Below are 21,451 nucleotides of genomic sequence, written 5' to 3'. Positions count from 1 at the left end.
TGTTGGATGTGGTGAAAGCAGAATATACTGACATCCAGCCTTGGCAGACACTCCTGTGCTCAAGGGCCCCTCGCTCACATCTGGTTGGAAGCTGTCTCTGGGCTGTGTAGGATATATGTGCACAGTGTACGTTTTAATTATTCTAATTATATAGGACCAAATGCTATAATAGTATTCATTTCAAATGGCAGTCTGCCAACAGCAGGTGACTATTTAAAACTGTTTTCTCCATGTGTTTATTAAAGCTTTTATCTTTCATCTCCGTGGCTTAGGATAAGGTGGTTTATTTAGAAACTAAATCCACATGGTCTCATATGTACATACATACATGCATTCATGTGGCTCTGATTATACAACTATTACTGTTAAAGCAATAGTCATCTCAATTCCTTGAATTTTAATATAGTTATTCATTATTTTATTACATGTCTCCCTGTGTGGGGGATGGTGCACGTTTGGAGGTAAGAGGACAACTTGAGGGAGGGAGTTGGTTCTCTACACCCTGTGTGGGTCCTAGAGATCCAACTCAGGTCATCAGCTTGGTGGCCTATGTCTTAATGGACTGAGCCATCTTGCTGGCCCAAGCTCTTTTTCTTCTTTTTTAAAGATTTTTTTATTTGTTTTATGTATATGAGTACACTGTAGCTGTACAGATGGTTGTGAACCATCATGTGGTTGCTGGGAATTGAATTCAGGACCTCGGTTTGCTCTGGCCCTGCTCACTCTGTGGCCCAAAGATTTATTTGTTATTATATGTAAGTACACTGTAGCTGTCTTTAGACACACCAGAAGAGGGCGTCAGATCTCATTATGGATGGTTGTGAGCCACCATGTGGTTGCTGGGATTTGAACTCAGGACCTTCGGAAGAACAGTCAGTGTTCTTAACTGCTGAGCCATCTCTCCAGCCCTGCCTTAGCTCTTCTTATACTACATTTTGAATTTTACATCTTATGTTCTCTCAGTGTTTTGAGGTGGAATGCATTCAGGTAAAAGAACTGATTTCTTTTTTTTTTTTTTTAAAGATTTATTTATTGATTATATGTAAGTACACTGTAGCTGTCTTCAGACACTCCAGAAGAGGGCGTCAGATCTTGTTACGGAAGGTTGTGAGCCACCATGTGGTTGCTGGGATTTGAACTCCGGACCTTTGGAAGAGCAGTCGGGTGCTCTTACCCACTGAGCCATCTCACCAGCCCCAAGAACTGATTTCTTGTTTGCTTTTTCTTTGGTTTTGTTTCATGCACAGCCAGCTGGCCTAGGACTCACTGTATACCAAGGATGGCCTTGAATTTCTGATCCTCCTGCCTCCCCCTCTCCAGTGATGGTATTACAGGCGTGCATGATCTTGCCTCGTTTATATGGTGCTGGGGATCAAACTCAGGACTTCCCGGATGCCAGGCAAGCAATCTGCCAAGACCAAGAACTGTAATTTTAGTAGCAACACATGATAGCTCTTGTTTTTGTAACTTCTGGAATTATAAACAGTTTTTATTTTTGTCAGAATTTTTAGAGTCTTACTGTGCTCATAAATTTGTTAGCATTTTTCAGAAGGAATGATTTAAAAGTGGAATTAGCTACATTCTATTGATTTGACGCTAAAACAACTACGTTTGGGGGATGATTAGTGACTTTCCCTGTATCTTGAGCTAGTCTTGAATTTTTTCATTCTTCCTCCATCTCTTGAATATCAAGATTACAGATGTGTGCTACAATGACCAGTTAAACTAAAATATATACCTTAATACATTAAAACATTTAAAATGTTATTTTATATGTATTTTTTAGCATGTATGTCTGTACCATATGTGTGCCTGAGAAGCCCAAAGAAGGTTTCGTATTCCCTAGAACTAGCGTGAACGAGCCTCCATGTGGGTGCTGGGAGTCACATCTGTCCTCTGAGCTCCTGAGTGCAGGTTCCCACGGACGCCAGATGCAGCAGATCCCCTTTGCTCTTACACTGAGCCACCTCCTCAGCTCTGTGCAGATACCTCCTTATTTTAATCAGTATTTCTAGTATTACCTGGAACTTTTGGGTTAGATTTAGTTCAGTTCTTCTGCGCTGTTCCTTCCCTTCCTGTGAGTGCCTTTCTTCTCAGTTTGCACGACTCTTCCTTCCCTTGGGGTTACTCATTTGTTGAGGTTCCTTCTCCCACCACAGGACAAGCCAATGACTACAAAACATGATTGTCAATCCAGCTTCCTGTAGCCTAAGAGATGAGGAGTCAATTATTTGTTGCCTGGTCATAAACTACTAATTCAGACTTCACAAAATTTATTTCAGGTACTTTGGATTATCATTCTCTAATCTCTTTGTCTGCCTTCCTGTCTGTGTGTGTGTTTGAGACAGGTCTTCTGTAGCCCAGGTTAGCCTCAAACTTTCTTTGTAGCTGAGGATGCCCTTGAGCTAACTCTTTTTTCTTTTTTTGGTTTTTCGAGACAGGGTTTCTCTGTGTAGCCCTGGCTGTCCTGGAACTCACTCTGTAGACCAGGCTGACCTCGAACTCAGAAATCCGCCTGCCTCTGCCTCCTAAGTGCTGGGATTAAAGGCGTGGGCCACCACCGCCCCCACTCTTGAGCTAACTCTTGATCCTTCTGCCTCAGCTTCCCAAGTGCTGGAATTACAGGTGTCAATAGGTCTGCTTTATGTTTGAAAAAATGTCAATAGGGGCTGGTGAGATGGCTCAGTGGGTAGGAGCACCCGACTGCTCTTCCGAAGGTCCGGAGTTCAAATCCCAGCAACCACATGGTGGCTCACAACCATCCATGAGGAGATCTGACTCCCTCTTCTGGAGTGTCTGAAGACAGCTACAGTGTACTTACATATAATAAATAAATAAATAATTTAAAAAATGTCAATAATGTATCTTTGTCTCTCTAGAAAGAAGAAACAATGTAACTCAGTCACTGGGAGGACCGAGGTCAAGGTGAAGAGGGAGGTGGGAAGAGCATGGCCTGGCCACGATTTTTGCAGAGAGGAGCTCTCCTCACCAGCTTCAGCCATCACCACCTTGCTGTGTTCCTGCTCACGTTCTTCAGGTAATGGCTGGCTGACACTCTTGTCTTCTGCCTGTGGGGACGATACTGTATCAGTATGTTGGTTGACACAGGCTTCCAGTGAAATAGATGGCTTTCTTGATGTTGTTTTGAGACAAGGTTTCTGTGTGATAGCTTTCTTTTGTATTTTGTTTTGTTTTGTTTTGGTGCTTGGCATAGAACTCAGGGTTGCAAGCATGTGGAACGTATGCTCTGTCTCTGAGCTACATATCATTCCCCTAAATATTTAATGACACCCTTGTAAGTCAACTTTTTTTGAGATAGCATCTCAGCGTGTAACCCTGGCTGGTTTGTCACTTGCTATGTAGACCACTCTGGTCTTGTATTCACAGAGATCCACCTACCTCTGCCTCTGGAGTCACGGTGGGCTTAAAGGTGTGCACCACCACCCCAGCCACAGTCCAACCTTTTTGTTTTTTAAATATGTGCACGAGTGATTTTTTTTTTAAGATTTATTTATTTATTATATGTAAGTACATTATAGGTGTCTTTAGACACCCCAGAAGAGGGCATCAGATCTCATTATAGATGGTTGTGAGCCACCATATGGTTGCTAGGATTTGAACTCAGAACCTTCAGAAGAACAGTTGGTGCTCTTACCACTGAGCCATCTCTCCAGCTCGTGTATGAGTGTTTTGAATGCACTGTGTGCTCGAGCATTCACACATTAATTCAGGCTAGCCTTGAAATCATAATCCTGTATCAGCCCTTATATTATAAATATGCATCCAGGTATCCCCATTATACTTACTTTATTGATGACTTTAGGATGATAGTTCTCTAGGTCATTTTGCATTTTGCTTTCTAGGGGTTATTTGACAATTTGATGCATTTCGATTGTCTTTTTTTTTTTTTTTTTTTTTAAAGATTTATTTATTTATTATATGTAAGTACATTGTAGCTGTCTTCAGACACACCAGAAGAGGGAGTCAGATCTCATTACGGATGGTTGTGAGCCACCATGTGGTTGCTGGGATTTGAACTCTGGACCTTCGGAAGAGCAGTCGGGTGCTCTAACCCACTGAGCCATCTCACCAGCCCCCGCATTTCGATTGTCTTGTCGGAGACTTGGGGGTACTGCTAAATGTCTCACCTTGAATCAAGAACTGTTAACATAAAATGTTGCAGAGGTTGAGAGGCTGAGTCTGATATTAGGTGTTCTTTATGGAAACCAGGGGCTTGTAACAAAAGATGTGTGCACTCAGGAGACGTGCAGAGAATGCCCAGAGCCTCCTAGAGCAGCAAAGATGAGAGAGATGTGTAAGGAATTTTGGTAACTTCTGAGGGTTAGTAGCCCCTGACTAGATAGGCATGACTGGAGGAATTGTCTGAGTTTCTGATTCTATAGCCCTAAGTGACCTTCGTAGGAACATAATCTGAACTAGTACATTTAGAGGTAGGGACATATACGTAGGCCTCATACTCAACTGGTCTGATATATTATATGGATTTTATTATTAATTTTGTTTGTTTCCTCATTTGCTGTGGGTGAGCTCTCTGCTGTGGTCTGAGTGGAGGTCATTAGACAGGTTCTTGGAGCTGGTTCTGTCCTTTTACTATGTATGCCCTGGGGATTGAACTCAGGGCAATAGGTGTGGAATTAGATTCCCTTAGCCACCACCGAGCCATCACCAGCCCCATTAATCTTTATCAAAGGCACTCAAAGTGTTGACTTCCCCCTCCAGTAATAAATTAGGAAAGTGCTTCTGTAGTCTTATAAGAGTTGCTAGGTAATTTTGACAGTTTGGCTTAGAGCTCTCCATTTGTCAGATTGGGGCAGGCATCTGTGTGAGGGAGAAACAGAAATCTGAAGGCAAGGGTACTGAATGGCTGTGCTTTCCTGAAGAGGCACCATGCCTTAAATTAGGTGCAGCCCATCACGTTTAGTTTCAGGGTAAGTTATGCACAAACAACAGACAGTGGGTTCACGAAACAGTGCCCCCTACCCTTTGGTTTTTTGAGACAGGGTTTTCCTGTGTAGTCCTTGTTGCCCTGGAACTTTCTCTGTAAACCAGGCTGGCCTCAAACTCAGAGGTGTGCCTGCCTCTGCCTCCTGAGTGCTGGGATTAAAGGTGAGTGCTATCATCATCTGGCTAGCAGAGTCTGTCTTAATTAGTAGTTTTTACAAAGCAGCAAATAGTTTTCTTTTTTTGTAAAGCTTCCAAACTCAAATAAAGCAAATGTGCACGGGTTTGTATTTTGTTGAGTGCTGTTTTCTTGGCTTCTCATTCAGTTGTCTTTTCTCTCTGTGTTTTGCAGCTATTCATTGCTCCATGCGTCAAGAAAAACATTTAGCAATGTGAAAGTCAGTATCTCTAAGCAGTGGACCCCAAATGCTTTTAACACATCACTTGACCTGCCTGCAGAGGTATGCAGAATGCTAGGGCGGAGCTAAGGAGGGCTCTCCTCTGTGCCTGCCCATAAGCTCTTCTTAAGTTCTTTTTCCTGTCATCTGCTCAGACTTTTTAAAAAAAATTTTTTTAATAATTTATTTATTATATGTAAATACACGATAACTGTCTTCAGACACTCCAGAAGGGCATCAGATCCCATCACAGATGGTTATAAGCCACCATGTGGTTGCTGGGAATTGAATTCAGGACCTCTGGAAGAACAAAGCCAGTGCTCTTAACCCCTGCCATCTCTCCAGCCCCCTTGGTTTATTTTTGACTTTTAGTTATTACTTAATCTTGTACCCTTTCCTTTTTCTCCCTCCATCTCTCTCTCTCTCTCTCTCTCTCTCACTCTTTTGAGACAAGGTCTTACTGTGAAGCCTGGTATTTGCTTGTGGACAAGGCTGGCTTGACTCCACAGAGCTCTGCCTGCTCCTGCTCCTGCTCCTGCTCCTACATGCTTGGTTAAAGGTGTGAGTCATTACGCCCAGACACTTACTTACTTCTTTCTTTTTTTTGTTTTCCTTTTCCCCTTCTTTCTTTCCTCCCCTCGCTCTCCCTCCTTCCCTCACACCCCCCTTTCCTTTCTTGACAGGATCTCTCTATGTAGCCCTGGCTGCTCTGGAACTTGTCACCAGCCTGGTCCTGAACTCACAGAGATCTTCCTCTGCTTCCTGAATTTTGGAATTAATGGCACATGCCACCCCGCATGGTTGCTGTTTCCTTCCTTCCTTCCTTCCTTCCTTCCTTCCTTCCTTCCTTCCTTCCTTCCTTCCTTCCTTCCTTCCCTCCCTCCCTCCCTCCCTCCCTCCCTCCCTCCCTCCCTCCCTCCCTCCCTCTTTCTTTCTTTCTTTCTTTCTTTCTTTCTTTCTTTCTTTCTTTCTTTCTTTCAAGATTTATTTATTATTATATGTAAGTACACTGTAGCTGTCTTCAGACACACCATCAGATCCCATTACTTTTCTCTTTTTTTAAAAGTAACTTTCTTTTTAAAAATGTCTGTTTTATGTGTGTGTATGTAAGCATACATGCAGGTGCCCAGAGAGACCAAGAGAACATTGCGTTTTCTGGAGTTGGAGGGTATGCGCTGCCCCATGTGGGTGCTGGGAAGTGAATGTTAGTCATCTGGAGAACAGCAAGTACTCAAAACTGACGAGCCATCTTTTCAGCCCCATTTTCTGGAGAAATTTTGCTTTTCTTTTTGGGATGAGATATAATACGTCTATTTTCTTTTTTCTTTTTTTTCTTTAAACAGAGTTTTATTTATTTATGTGCATATTCGGAGTGTTCAGGAGTCGGTTCTTTGCCTTCCGCCTTGTGGGTCCTGGAGATTTAAATGCCTTCTTGCTGGCCCCTCATTTCTTGTTTCTGCACAACAGCTTTGGCTCCTTCAGCTGTAGTTTGGTGACATTCGATCGCTCAGTATGGGATTCAGGTGTAGTCTGCCTAGAACCCAGAAAAGTAGATTGGTGTTTTGGGATTCTGGGTTTGCAGTCCCCAAGGCCACTCCAGGTTTAATAGTTAGTGGTCACAGCACTCAGCATGTGTGGTTTATTACAGAAAAAGGACAGGAAGTGAAATTAGCCAACAGAAACCAGGCACACAGTTGCAGGTTCCCTCCCAGGGTAGGCTTCTGTTTTACAGCAAGAGGCTGTAACAAAGTATGTGAATTGCTGACTACCTGAGAAGCCCATTGGAGACTCATACCAGGGATTTTATTTGGGGCTGTGTGGCACATATTAAAATTCCTGGGTCTCAGGAAAGCAGGGTTCAGGATTGCTGGGTATAGAGAGTGCCCTTAGTCCTAAGGAGAGTGCCCTCCTTAGTTTCCGTTAGAAAGATCTGATGCTGAGGGGCCAGCCTTGTCAGCAGGCTTTGCTACGGAGGGCCATCTTTGGCCTGTGGGTTGACTCTTTTCGGTGATAACCATTCACATTATTAGTCCTCATGGAATAGCATTGGCTTTTGCTTGCTCGATGGTTAATCCATCTGGGTACTGGGGATCGATCCAGGATTTCATCTAGGCGAGTGCTTCACAAGTGTACTATTCTGGGCCTCACCCCCAGCTCTTTAGGTATTCATTTATTTTGCTCTATAAAATAGATGTTAGTATGCTGATTTTTCAGTTTGGATTGATTGGCTGCCAGAACTCACTGTGTAGCCCAGGCCGGCCTCACCTTCCGAGTGCTGTGATTAAAGGCATGTGCCACATTGCCTAGCCTAGTTTTGTGTTTGCAGGCCCATCCTGTTGATGCCTGTGTTCTGAACCACAGCAGAAATTGGGAAAATTCATTTAAATCCAGCGTTTCTCCTTCTCTGACTTATACCACCAGCCCCAGGATTTTACTTTCTGTACAGTATTTGGGGCTGGAAAGGTGCCCAGCAGTTAAGAGCACTTGTCCTTGCAGAGTTCTCTCTTCCTCCTCTTTCTTCCTTCCTTCCTTTCTCTCTCTCTCTTTCTCTCTCTCTCTTTCTCTTTCGCTTTCTCTTTCTCTTTCTCTCTCTTTCTCTCTTTCTTCTTTTAATTAATTTATTTATTTTATGTATATGAATACACACTGTAGCTGTACAGATAGTTGTGAGCCTTCATCTGGCTGTTGGGAATTGAATTTAGGACCTTTGCTCACTCCAGTCAACTCTGCTTGCTTTGGTCAACCCCACTCGCTTAGTCCCTGCTTTCTCTGGCCCAAAGATTTGTTTATTATTATATATATATAAGCACACTGTAGTGTACAGACACATCAAAAGAGGATGTCAGATCTCATTACCAGTGGTTATGAGCCACCCTGTGGTTGATAGCCACCATGTAGTTGTGAGCTACAATGTGGTTGTGAGCCACCATGTGGTTGCTGGGATTTGAACTCAGGACCTTCAGAAGAGCAGTCAATGCTCTTACTCGCTGAGCCATCTCTCCAGCCCCCGAGTTCAGTTCTTATCGCCCACATCAGGAGCTCACGGTTTCAGTCTCAGGGGATCCAGTGTCTCTGGCCTCTATGGTATCCACACTTCCATGCACACATGTGCAAGACCCCCAAGGGAGGGTAGAAATAAAAATAAATCTTAAAATGTTTACATTGCGGGCTGGAGGGATGGCTTAGAGGTTAAGAGCATTGACTGCTCTTCCAGGGGTCCTGAGTTTAATTCCCAGCAACCACATGGTGGCTCACAATCATCTGTAATGGGGTTGGTGCCCTCTTCTGGTGTGTAGGCATACATGTAAGCAGAACACAGTATACATAAAATAAATAAATAAATAAATAAATAAATAAATCTTAAAATTATTTTTAAAATTTCATTTGTTTATTTTGTGTGTATTAGTGAGGGCATGTGCATGCCACGGCACGTATGTAGATATGTCAGAGGACAACTTCTGGGGTCTATTTTCTCCTTCCACCATTGGGTCTTGGGGATTGAACTCAGGTGGTCTGGATTATATCTGCTGAGCTTCCTTGCAGACTCTAAAAATAAATCTTAGAAAAATAATACTGTGGTAGTAAAATTTCTCTTTAATATTCTGAAGTAGGTGATCTAACCCATGCTGTAAGCCACAAGCAGATAATGTGCATATCCCCAAACTCTGCTGTGTTCATCTGTAGTCAAGTCTTCCTGCAACTCCAGATCCAGGCAGCGTCTGCTCTGGGAGGCTGGTTTTATCATATAAATATATATGAATTTTATTAATTAAAAATATTCATGTATGTATGTACCATATGCATGCCTGCTTTCAATGGAGGCCAGAAGAGGGCATCAGATCTTCTGATTGTGAGTCACATTATGGATGCTGGGAACTGAACCTGGGTCCTCTGAAAGAGCAGCTGGGGTTTTTAATCACTGACCTATCTCTCCAGCTCAGGGAAGGTTGGTTTGTTTGTTTGTTTTTGAGACAGGGTTTCTCTGTGTAGCCCTGGCTGTCCTAGAACTCACTCTGTAGACCAGGCTGGCCTTGAACTCAGCAATCTGCCTGCCTCTGCCTCCCAAGTGCTGGGATTAAAGGTGTGCGTCACCACCGCCTGGCTTCAGAGTTATTTTTAAAGTACATAAAACATGGCTTTCCTAGATGGAGGTGGACAGTTTCTCATTCATAGGGTATTTAATTCAGTCAGAATTTATTTCTTCCAAATGCCTGCATGTGCACACACTGCCGAGTGTCCTTACTGAAGTCTGGGCCACCAGCAGCTCAGGATTTTGGCTTAAGAGATAGATAGGGTAGACTATAAGGTAGCAGCAGGCCCTTGTCAGAGCTGGCGTTTCACACAGGAACCCTGGTCTGGGATCACCCCTTTCCTTGTGTGCCTGTTTCCTTACCAGAGCTCACTGCCTTGCCCTTCACACCGGGGTCAGGCAATCGTGGTGGGAGGTGCAGGGTATTGGGAGGTGGTTGACTGGTGTGAAGGACTAAGGTCACAGCAGAGTGACTTGTCCTGTCGTTCTGCAGATCTGGAGCAGCAACCATCTATTTCCCAGCACAGAGGAAGCCACTCTTTTTCTTGGAACACTAGATACTGTTTTTCTGTTCTCCTATGCTGTGGTAAGTGTTCATATGATGGACTTTATTTGATTTTGTTTTTTAAATAATTGCTTAATTTTTATATGTTAAAATTATATTAGTTTATATATGATTTTAATGTATAATCTATAAATTTATGTATAAAACTATTGTTTTGTTTTAAAAATAACTATTATGTAAAATATTTTTAACTAAAAATTTAAATAAAATATTTATTATATTAATTTAATATGTATTAAAATTATTATTTTATATATAGTTTATATGTAATTATATAAAAATTTAAATACCTACTAAATTTTATAGCTTATATATATAATTATATTGTTTTAATTTTTAAGTAACTAATTTATTTTTAAGATTTATTTATTTATTTTATGTATGTGAGTACACTGTAGCTGTCTTCAGACACACCAGAAGAGGGCATTGGATCCCATTACAGAGCCATCTTGAACCACCGTGTGGTTGCTGGGAATTGAACTCAGGGCCTCTGAAAGAATAGTCAGGGCTCTTAACCACTGAGCCATCTCTCCAGACCACAACTTTCTTTTCTTTTCTTTTCTTTTCGTTTCGTTTCGTTCCGTTCCGTTCCGTTCCGTTCCGTTCCTTTCCCTTTCCCTTTCCCTTTCCCTTTCCCTTTCCCTTTCCCTTTCCCTTTCCCTTTCCCTTTCCCTTTCCCTTTCCCTTTCCCTTTCCCTTTCCCTTTCCCTTTCCCTTTCCCTTTCCCTTTCCCTTTCCCTTTCCCTTTTTCTTTCTTTCTTTCTTTCTTTCTTTCTTTCTTTCTTTCTTTCTTTCTTTCTTTCTTTCTTTCTTTCTTTCTATATTGTGGTGGTGAGAATCAAACTCAGGGCTTGTACCTGGACATATGTTTTTCCACGACTGACCTCCCCTACTCCTCATCAGGTCTTTTTTTAAAAAAGATTTATTTATTTATTTATTTAATGCATATGAGTACACACTGTAGCTGTACAGGTGGTTGTGAGCTTTCATGTGGTTGTTGGGAATTGAATTTTTAGGACTTCTGCTCGCTCCGGTTGGCCCTGCTCTCTCAGTTCCTGCTCACTCTGGCCCAAAGATTTATTGTTATAAATAAGTACACTGTAGCTGTCGTCAGACACACCAAAAGAGGGTGTCAGATCTCATTACTGGTGGTTGTGAGCCACCATGTGGTTGCTGGGATTTGAACTCAGAACCTTCAGAAGAGCAGTCAGTGCTCTTACCTGCTGAGCCATCTCTCCAGCCCCTCATCAGATCCTTTTTAAAAAATTAATTTTTTCTTTTTCTTTTTCAGTAAGGTCTGTGTTGCCCCTGGCTGTCTTAGAGCTTGCTATATAAGTAAACCAGGCTTGCCTCAAACTCACAGAAAATTTCCTGCTTCTGCCTCCCAAGTCCTGGGATTAAAGGCGTGCTCCACCATGTCTGGTAGATTTTTATTTTGTGTATATAGGTGCTTTGCCCACATTTATGTCTGTACACCACTTATGTGCCTGGTATCTGTATCAGATCCCTGGAATCTGACCTGCAGATAGTTTTGAGCCACCATGAGAGTTCTGAGAGTCAGACCCTGAAAGAGCAGCCATTGCTGCTAACTGCTGAGCCATTTTTCCAGCCCCAAATTGGTTGTTTCTGTGGATCTGCCTTTCTTCATGTGGCTTCCAGGCATTCTGCTTTCTGGAGCAACACATAACCAGTTGATTTCATCATCTGAAAGAGGTTTTCATGGCCCCTTATTCACAAGTGGCACAAGGCCTCTCATGGCATTTATAGACCAGTGAGCCTACTTTAATGCTTGTGTGCTTGCAGTGTGGAGGGACAAAACACTTGTGATATTTGTCATCTAAGGGTTCTGTGTCATTAAGACAGTTAGTGTATTAGAAATAGCTGGTCCTATGTCAACCGAAGTTTGAAGTCAAGACAGTCACTCATTGTATACATTTGTGGCAGAAGTGTAAGGTGTGTTGCTCTTAAGGTCTAGACTGATCTCAGTGTTCAGTTCCTGCTCTGCACTGGGAAGACAGAGAAGATAGGCCACTTATGCCTCTCATGGGTTATTCCCTCCCAGCCTTCCCATCCTCTGCTTTATGATGCCCTGAAACCTAAGGGGCCTAAGGGGCACAGACCCGGAGTGCTGGCCTGTGCCTTACAAGTCACCACAGACTGCTCACATGTGCAGCACTTCTTAACTCCAAATGCAGATGCTTCAGAGAGTCCTGCAGCAACGCTGAGGACCACTGCTCAATCCAGCTCACCTAGAAAATGGAACGTACTTGGGGGCTTGGTGTTTGTTTTTTATTTTTCCCTGTGGAATGTTTGTAGTGTAATGTTATTTGCTGAAGCACTGACATTCATAGACAGTTAATGTGCATGTGATTAAGGGTTGGCTTTTTTTTTTTCAGTCACCTCTCTAGTTTACCTCATGTGTCATGTGCACTCCCAGCGTAGACTGTTACTGTTTTTAGAGCCACCAACTGAAATGCTTTATTTTAGGGCCTCTTCATCAGCGGCATCATAGGCGATCGGCTGAATTTGCGATGGGTTCTGTCTTTTGGCATGTGCTCTTCTGCATTCGTGGTAAGTTGGAAGATTTTATAGTTATTGTAGTTATTACTGGGCTGGCCAGATGGCTTAGTTAAAGGAGCCGATCTCAGCTGATGACCTGAGTTCAATCCTCTGATCACACTGTGGAGAGAGACACAGTAGGCCTGAAAGTTGCCCCTTCACCTCCGCGAGTGCACCCTGCATGTGTCTACACCCACTCACACTTGTATATCACAAACATAACAATACACGCTAACAATAAATAAAATTAAAAAATAAACAGTTAATGCTCTTTTGACCAGATGTTCTAGCATTTTAGGTAACCCTTCTCTGCCTCCGTCTGGAGTGGAGGAGAGAGGCTAGACTTCTTCACGTCATCTTCCTGTGTGTCTTCGGCTTAGGCAGATCACTTTTTTTTTTTTTTGAGACAGGGTCTCTGTAAAGCCCTGGCTGTCTTGGAACTCACTCTGTAGAACAGGTTGGCTTTGAACTCAAAGATCCTCCTGCCTCTGCCTCCTGAGCACTGGGATTAAAGGCGTACGCCACCACTGCCCAGCTTCAGGTGGCTCTTGTCCTTCCTTGATTCACATAGTCTTCGTAAACAGCAGAATGCTGGGGTCTCAGCGGCCTGGTTTCAGGCTGCCTGCCAGTCACACTTGCTTGCCTACCTTTGCTGTAGACTGACTAACTACTTTCTGGTGCCCTAACCTGGCCACTCTTTTCTACCCAGTGCTTTTATTCTCCTTACCTCCTATGGCCCTCATGCCATGGCCAGTTGACACCCCTAGCTCTGCACTTCTCGGAGTCAATGAGAGAGTCCTGACTTCCTCCCCTGCTCTAGCAGGAACCCTCCGTGGCCTCTTCAGTACCCTTGCTGTCTTCTCCCTCAGCCTGTGCTTATGCGTCAGTCTGGCTTTCCAGAGTAGCACCACAGACCCTAGCCTGGGACAGCCTGGAACAGTCTGGGACAGCCTGGGCTTGCCTCTTGCTCCTGTTTTCTGACCCAGATTCTGCAGTGTTTCTCCTTCCTCGTTTACAAAGGGATGTGCAGATCCCTCATCCTGCTGTTGCAGTGAACATCGTGTGTGTGTGTGCGTGTGTGTCTGTCTGTCTGTCTGTCTGAGGGTCATTTGGAACGGCTGAGGATCGAACCCAGGGTCTTGCGCTTGCTAGGCAAGTGCTCTACCACTGAGCTAAATCCCCAACCCCTAGTAAGGGGTTCTTATTGGTTGAATCAACTTCTAGACTTTAGTTAGATTCTGATTTATTATAGTGTTTCAGTGTCTGACATTTACATTACAGGGAAAGAAAAAAACCTTTTTTCTTAAAGTTTTAGAAATTAAAGCAGTTTATTCATAAGCTGATAACCTGTACTTATTTATATACATGCTTTTTAAATATTTACACATAAACCCTTTATGTAGTGATGTTTCCGCAAACAAGCATGGCTGACTGACTGCCTCTCCCTCTTCTCCCAGCTGCTGGCAACCACTGACCATTTTTCTGTTCTTGCAGTTTTGCTTATTTAAGAATTTACAACTGAGACCTGACAGTATTTTACTCCCCTACACCAAGACCTCTCAAACAAAGTAGGCTTCAACTGTGAATCAGAAGTCCCTTTGAGCAAAATGCCTGGAAAAAAGCAGGCCCATGGTAGAAACAGCTGAATAATTCAGCAGATGACAGACAGGACTCACTTATGCGAGTGAACTTAGTAGCTGCTGTAGCAACAGCTGGGTTCACCTGGGACTGCCCTGATGCCCAGTGCCTGGATCTGTCCTGAGCAGACATGTGGGTTCATGTGCTGCTTCAGAGGGAATGAGGGAACAGATGGAAGAAGATGGAAAATGGGAACTCCGCTTCTAGATTGGAAGATGCAAGTTGAAGGGTGGGAAGCAGAATGTGTGTGTGTATGTGTGTGTGTGTGTGTGTGCACATGTGCACATGTGCATGCACTGCTTGTGTGCCTGCGGGTGTGCACATAGAGAAGCCAATGGAGGATATTGTGCGTTCTGACCTATCTTTCTCCAGCCTTTTCTCTCGAGGCAGGATCTCTCCCTGAACTGGCATCTCTCAAGCCTCAGCAGTCTTTCTGTTTGCATCCCACACAGCTCTGGGGTTACAAGGGTACACATGACCACATTCAGGTTTTTACATGGCTGCAGCGATTTGCACTTGGGTCTTCATACTTACCCACTGAGCCTTCTCCCTATTCCATGAATGCACTTTTTGTGTATCCTGGAAAGCAGTTGGGTGTATTGAAACGTCTGTGGATGTCACATGTCCCTTTTCTCTTTCCTTCTCTCGAAGGTGTTTGTCTTTGGTACTCTTACGGAATGGCTGCACTTCTACAACAAGTGGTTCTACTGCGGTCTGTGGATTGTGAACGGCCTGCTGCAGTCCACTGGTTGGCCCTGTGTGGTTGCTGTGATGGGCAACTGGTTTGGGAAAGCTGGGTATGCTGTTTCCTTCCTCTGACTGCATTAATGTCACTGGGTCTGGTCACATTCTGCTAACTTGGTGCTTCAGAGTGTGCCTCATCATCTCTCTGAGCAGTTCCAGGATAGAAGGCAGTGTCTTGTGGACTTCAGTGATGGTCTGTAAATATCCAGAGAGGCACGTTCTTAAGGCTGTATGTCCCAGTTCCTCCTCCTTCAGCTCTTCTTTAAGAACTGTCAAAGTCCCACCCATGTGCCTGCCATCCAGTATGGGTGTTCTTTTGAGTGTAGTCTTCTTTGCCATAGTTTGAGACTCTGTGGTTATCTTATCGTTACATTAACAATAAGGAAGCTTAGTCCAAAAGTTTTTCATGAAAGTTAGGGGCATAGCCCAGTGGTTGAGCACTTGTGTAGAAGATACTGTTAGTACACAGGAAGTAAGTGACCTGTGTTCCTAAGGACATGCCTAAGGTCACATGCAAGGATTCTCATTCAGACGTTGCCACCTTTGGGGCTTAGGCCGAGCTTTGCCCTACCTCTCACCCTCCAGGTTAGACTGTGTTGGCCTTGCCATGAGTGGTGTGGGCTGCAGGGTAAAGGAAGGTGCCTGCTGATGGATTTTCCCAGCCAGCCTGGAAGAAGGATGCTGAGCCCGAGTCCTAGGATGGAGAATAAGTCGAGTGAACTAGAGTTGCTCTGTGGATGATGGCTGTTGGTGATGCTTCTCTTTCAGAAGCAGTGTTGACGTGGCGTTTAGTCATTTCACCTGGGTCAGAGTGTATATGTCTTTAGGGGCATGCTTACCTCCCATCTGGCTTCTTTGCATGTTTGCTCTTATACATGGCAGCAGACATTCCCCTTCCACTGTGGTGTTCAGCGTGCACTTGGCAGGTGCTTCACAGCCTCCATCTTCCCCAGTTTCATAACTGGAGCTCCCTCAGTCATGAACAGTCAGTAATGCTGCGACCGTTCACCTGTAAACTGTCTTGTGGAGGGATGAGTAACATTCAAGAGCACTCTGATTATATTGCAGCAGGCCTTGTGCTCCGTTCTGCCAATATATTATTACAATTGCGTTGTAAAGGCATTTCCTTTTTTTGGTTTTGTTTTTTAAATGGTGGAATTGGAGATTGCACAGGTCTTCATTCATACTGGGCAAGTGCTGTACCACGGGATTTCATCCCCCAGACCGCTCTTTCTTTTTCTCCTTTTCTTTTCCTTTTCCTTTTTCTTTTTCTGACAGCATCTCACTATGTTGCCCTGACTAGTGTAGACCAAGCAGGCTTCACACTCAAAGAGATCCACCTGTTCTGCCTCCAAGTGTGTGTTCCCAACCCAGCTTAAAATGTCTGGTCTCTCTATGTACCCTGGTTGCCCTAGAACATGTACAACAGGTGGTCTCACAGAGAGCCACTTGTCTCTGCCCCCTGAGTGCTAGGATTGCAGGGATGTACCACCATCCACCATGCCTGGCATGAAAGCTTTGTGCTTTGGGAGCCACAGTGTGCAATGTTACTGATAGAAGGAAGCTAGCTTGGTGTGCAGGGGCCTTGGGCTGTGGGATGATCATTAACGCTCAAGTTGTAACCCATGTTGGAGGTCTTTAAAGAATGTCAGGCTAGAGGAAATGATGATAAAACTGCAAGTGAGAGGGGTTGTGTGCCTTGGCATTGTGGGTATGTCTGTTGTGGGCGTGGAAGAGCCTCTGTGGGACCTTCCTTCTCCAGGGTACACTATTCACATTCTTCTCAGTGGACAGATAAGCCCTGGCTTGCTGACCCACCTCCTCCGTGAGTCCTTGGTGGGTTTTAGTATTTTTATATTATTGGAGCTTTTCTTCTTTCGTTTTTGTTTTTGTTGAGGTGGGGTCTTGCAGTGTAGTGTTGGGTACCTTGAACTTGCAGTAATCCTGCCCTAGCCTTTTAAGTGTGGGGATTAGCAGAGTAAGCCACCATACCTGGCTTCTTTTCTTCAGGTTTTTTTCCCTTTGGTTTGCCCTACAAGGAACCCAGGCCTTCACTACTGTAGTGCAATGTCCAACCTCTAAATGAAAATTTAATATCACCACATCTCAGAAGAATCTGGTTTTACCATTGTGGTATATTTTTCAAAAATTTAAATAGAATGTTGATTTTTTTTTTTTTTGTAATGCACATCTTTCCTGTTACAGCCATTTTTTTCATTTTGACCTGCATATAGACTCCCTCTGACACATTGTCTTTGGTTTTCCATTGTTCTCCTTAGCCGAGGAGTTGTCTTTGGTCTCTGGAGTGCCTGTGCTTCGGTGGGCAATATTTTGGGAGCATTCCTGGCCTCATCGGTTCTCCAGTATGGTTATGAGGTGGGTATTTCTTTCACAGCTTATGTGTACACTCGTTCTTGCTCGTTCTCTAACCAATAACTCCTCATCCTCCCCTCTCCTCCTCTCAAGCACTAGGATTGCAGGAATGTGCCACCAGGCCTGGCACAAAGGCTTTGTGTTTTGGGGACCACAGTGTTACTGATAGAAGGAAGCTAGCTTGGTGTGCAGGGGCTTGGGTTATGTGATGAACAGCAGTACTCAAGGACTTGATTCATAGCCCAGCATGCAAGAAGGAAAAGGGCATAGAGCCATGGGTTCTGAGCAAGAGTGGGTGTGTGGGCAGGCCAGCTGCCAGTGTCTGTTGTGGATCTCTAGGTACACTGTCAACTGAAGTCTGTGCCTTTGGGATGGGGCTTGATCATAGTGATGTGCATTTGACAGAGGCTGAATGGGATGGGGCAGCGGATTCCCGGCTGGCTCAAGTTTAAGTAAGCCCATGCTTGTACAAAGAGGGATAAAGACAGATTATTCTCTTTGGGGAATATTGCCATGAGATGTTGCCAGTTGTTTGGATTGTTTTAACTGCTTAGAATTCCTGCGGCCTCAAATGGCTAAGAAAGCCCAGGCATCCATCCCAAGTATCCCTAGGAGTTGGACTGGTGCTGGAAGTGCAGCTCTCCCAGGAAATGGTCCCTAGAGCTGCTGACAGAGTGAGAAGCTGGGTGTACCTGCTGGATGTAGTGCTGAGTGTCTGCAGAGCCGGGCAGTCCTTGTTCTGCCTTCCAGTGTTTCTGTGTGTGAATGAAGTAAAGGAAGTCTGCCAATTATCCGAAATTCATGGAAGGTACATTTTGAATCTAGTTTTTTTTTTAACTGGTAAATTATTTTTTTTATAGAAAAATAAATAACTAAGGGAGCCACAGAGAGCTTCTACTGAGTATTTACTAGCTTGGTAAGATTCAGGTTGGTAACCTGACGTGTCCTTGAGGTTGTGAGGCAATGACATGTAGTTATCGGCAGTGTCTCGTTATAGTTGCCCTGACCAAGCTGTTCACCTCCAGGAAGCATTGGTACCCGTGGATGTGCTTACACAGGCACAAACAAATGTTATCTACAGTTACCTCAGCATAGTTTGTAATAGCCAAAGATTGATGCTAAGCGTCAGCTGATGGGGAAGTATTTAAACTCTGTTGCACCCTTTGGAAGGTGCCATGTAGCTGTGACGTAGAATCAGAAGGCTGGAACTGAAAGAGACCAAGACCCGGGGAAGATCTCACAGACGGCAAGCAGGCCAAGCACTGTGCCTTGAGACACCATTAGTTTGTAAGGTTCCTAACCACGGTCCGTGGAGAACAATAAAATACAGCAGAATTTACATGTGGGCAGTTGAGAGCTGGGTGGATTGGGGGAAGGACTTACTCCACCTCTTAATGCTTATTTTCTTAAGTAGGATGCTCATTCAAAAGCCTAAATAATTAGGTCAGTTGCTCTTTCAGAGAGCAGGTATTATGGTCTAGGCAGAGACCTGTCACCTATCACAGTCACCTTTCCTGTCCCAGGCCTTCTCACACCTGTCACAGCTGGATTGTACTAATTGGTGCACGTGTGAAGTTCACCCACCCCAGTGCTGCTCCTCAGGCTGGAGCAGTGCTTGAATGTTGTCATTCACTTGGTTAAAAATGCTGCCTCGTTGTCCATATCAATCAGCTGGCTGTCCAGCCTGGCCATCGAGTCCTTCCTCCTGACATCTGTCATCCTCCGTGGCAGTTTGCTTCCCTGTATCCCTGGGCAGAAGCCTCACCTGAGGCTTGTAGAGAATGCTCCATCTCATGCCCAGCCTGCAGCACCCGTGCTGCTGCTGTGCCTTGAAAGATGATTTTTCTCACTGTTCCCTTAACACCATCTTGCAGTGTCAGCCTCCTCTAGCTGGTGCTTCCTTCTGGATCCTGTGTGCTGCTTTCTTTTCTTTTTAATGTTTATTTATTTATTTTGTGGATGTGGATGTACTGTCGCTGTCTTCAGACACACCAGAAGAGGGCATCAGATCCCATCACAGATGGTTGTTAGCCACCATGTGGTTGCTGGGATTTGACCTCAGGACATGCTCTTAACCACTGAGTCATCTTTCCAGCCCCGATCCTGCATGTTTCTTACTAGGTTCTTGTTTATTTAGCTGCATGCCACCTTTTCACACTGTTTTGGGTATTGTTTGATTCCCCTTGACTGGATTTAATGTCTTCAAAGGCAGATACTTTTTGTAGGAGTGTGGATAATGAAAAGAATGAGATTTGGGGGGCTGTCCTGATTTTCTAATCCTAACAGTGCTGCTTAGTATCCAGGTGACTCCCGTGGTCATCTGTGAGTCTTACCATGTCCTTAGGAAAATGCAATGAGAAGTCACATGCAGGATGCTTGACACAGTGCCCAGCCTGGAAGCCCAAAGTACTGGGGTTCTTCCAGTCTCCCTGTCTCTTCTGTCCCCACCCCTCCCCTTGCGTGTCTGTAACAATATAGCTGTGATGACCACCTCTGTAAAAGCCACTTCTCCTCTCCTCCAGTACGCCTTTCTGGTGACCGCATCTGTGCAGTTTGCTGGTGGGATCATCATCTTCTTTGGACTTCTAGTGTCACCAGAAGAAATTGGTGAGGAGAAGCCATCTCTTCTATTCGAAATATGTTACTGGTAGGAGCTGGGAGGTCCAAGGACAGGAAATGAAATTACACTCCTCTTTGGAAGTTAAAGGAGCAGTTTGGCCCTGTCCATACTGACCGTTACAGCCCCATCTTATACCACTACAGGGAGTTGAGAGGAGTGCAGCTCACCTTCTCACAACAGGAAGAACCAGACATTTGCAGATGGTTTGTATGTCTGAGACACTGGCTAAGAGAGTAACGTCTTGAGACTGGATTCTTTTCCTTTATGAAAACGATTCAGTCTGCTCTTTTCTTACGGCTAACTGTGGGGTGTACAAGCGAAGCCTCAGGAGCTGAGAAGCGTGCAGCTCGTCCTGACTGAATGGGCTTGGTAGCCTCAGTCGGCTATAGTTGGCCTTGGTCTCCTACAAGATGAAAATAAGGACAGTATCAACATTGTGAGTGGTGATGTGTGCAGAGCCTCGGAAGGCCAGGCACACAGGCTGTGTCTGTACAGGGCCGCTGTTAATACTCTCCTAGGTCTCCCGAGTATCGGGGCAGAGGAGAGCTCGGAAGAAGATTCACAGAGGCCACTCATCGATGGTGCTGAAAATGAAGATGACTATGAGCCTAACTATTCGATCCAGGAGGACAGGGCTGTCGTCCAAGTGAAGGCCATAAGCTTTCATCAGGCTTGCTGCCTTCCTGGGGTCATCCCGGTAAGGACTCCCTGGTCTCCTTCCACAGCTGGCCGGGTGTGGTACCTTCAGTGCTGTGCTGGGTGGGGAGCACGCTGCCTTCTACTGTCTACTGATGCAGTCCTAGGTGGTTGTGTAGCATCTGTCAGCTTCCCTGGTAGCCATGGAAACCCTGTCACATATAGAAGCTTCAGACAACAGGGGTTGGGCGGGCATGTCCAGACGTGACTCGTGAACATGCTGATGCTGATCCATCATGCAACTGCCAAGGCACAGTTAACAAGTTTTTAAATATTTTGATCTCTCAGATTTACCTGGACCAAGAGGGGTTTTGAATGGTTCATCATCTGCCTATTTGTGAATTCTGATCATTCTGGGGAGTAGGGAGTTGCCCAGTCCTAGGACAGAGTACACAAGGATTTCTTGGTAATTTATCCCAGCATTTCCACAACCTTTGCAGTCCAGGTCAACTCTGTCTGAGCGGAGCCCCTCCTGCTGCTGCAGTCTGTCTGTCTTCATGTTTTGGGGGTCCTATCACTGGAGTGGAAGTTAAGAGGCCTAGGTTGTGTTTGCAGCTTGCCCAGTAACTTTCTGTGAGACTTGGATAAGTCTCCCAACCCATCCTTGTGTCTCAGTGCCAGGGAATGGAGATGGCACCCATCTTGCCTGGCTCATTGTATAGTTCACAAAGCATCTGATTTCATGATGCAAGTCTGCAGCCATCCTACTCTGTCCCTCCCAGCTCTCTTCTGCCCTCTGCCTCTCTGCTAAAAAACTAACCCTACGAACAGGCAGTCAGTCAAGTGTAACACTCTCTAATTCTTAGAGCTAGGGAATAGGGAAATAGAGATAGAGATAGGGAAACTCTGGTTCCTTTAGGCCCTTG

At 44.7% G+C, this 21,451-nt stretch overlaps 1 protein-coding gene across 18 annotated transcripts in view; it reads left to right on the top strand.

Moving 5' to 3' along the window:
• Positions 1–21,451, top strand: part of Slc37a3 (solute carrier family 37 (glycerol-3-phosphate transporter), member 3) — a 42,956-nt gene that overhangs the window by 7,800 nt on the left and 13,705 nt on the right. For 8 of the 18 annotated variants that reach the window (XM_006506658.3, XM_006506665.3, XM_006506661.4 and 5 more), the window contains 8 exons: positions 2,880–3,037; positions 5,315–5,423; positions 9,884–9,976; positions 12,443–12,526; positions 14,804–14,949; positions 17,176–17,272; positions 19,792–19,876; positions 20,408–20,586. In XM_006506658.3, coding sequence (XP_006506721.1) covers positions 2,949–3,037; positions 5,315–5,423; positions 9,884–9,976; positions 12,443–12,526; positions 14,804–14,949; positions 17,176–17,272; positions 19,792–19,876; positions 20,408–20,586 — 882 coding nt within the window. In that variant the 5' untranslated portion in view covers positions 2,880–2,948. Of the gene's footprint in view, positions 1–2,159; positions 2,283–2,879; positions 3,038–5,314; positions 5,424–9,883; positions 9,977–12,442; positions 12,527–14,803; positions 14,950–17,175; positions 17,273–19,791; positions 19,877–20,407; positions 20,587–21,451 lie in introns of all 18 variants that reach the window. The other 10 variants (XM_006506659.4, XM_017321757.1, NM_001361618.1 and 7 more) reach the window with 3 other exon arrangements.

This window comes from Mus musculus, chromosome 6 (genome assembly GCF_000001635.26).
Source record: "Mus musculus strain C57BL/6J chromosome 6, GRCm38.p6 C57BL/6J".
NCBI classification, from domain to species: Eukaryota; Metazoa; Chordata; class Mammalia; order Rodentia; family Muridae; genus Mus; species Mus musculus.
Note: the sequence above shows the minus strand (reverse complement) of the source record. Positions and strands in the feature narration are given on the sequence as shown.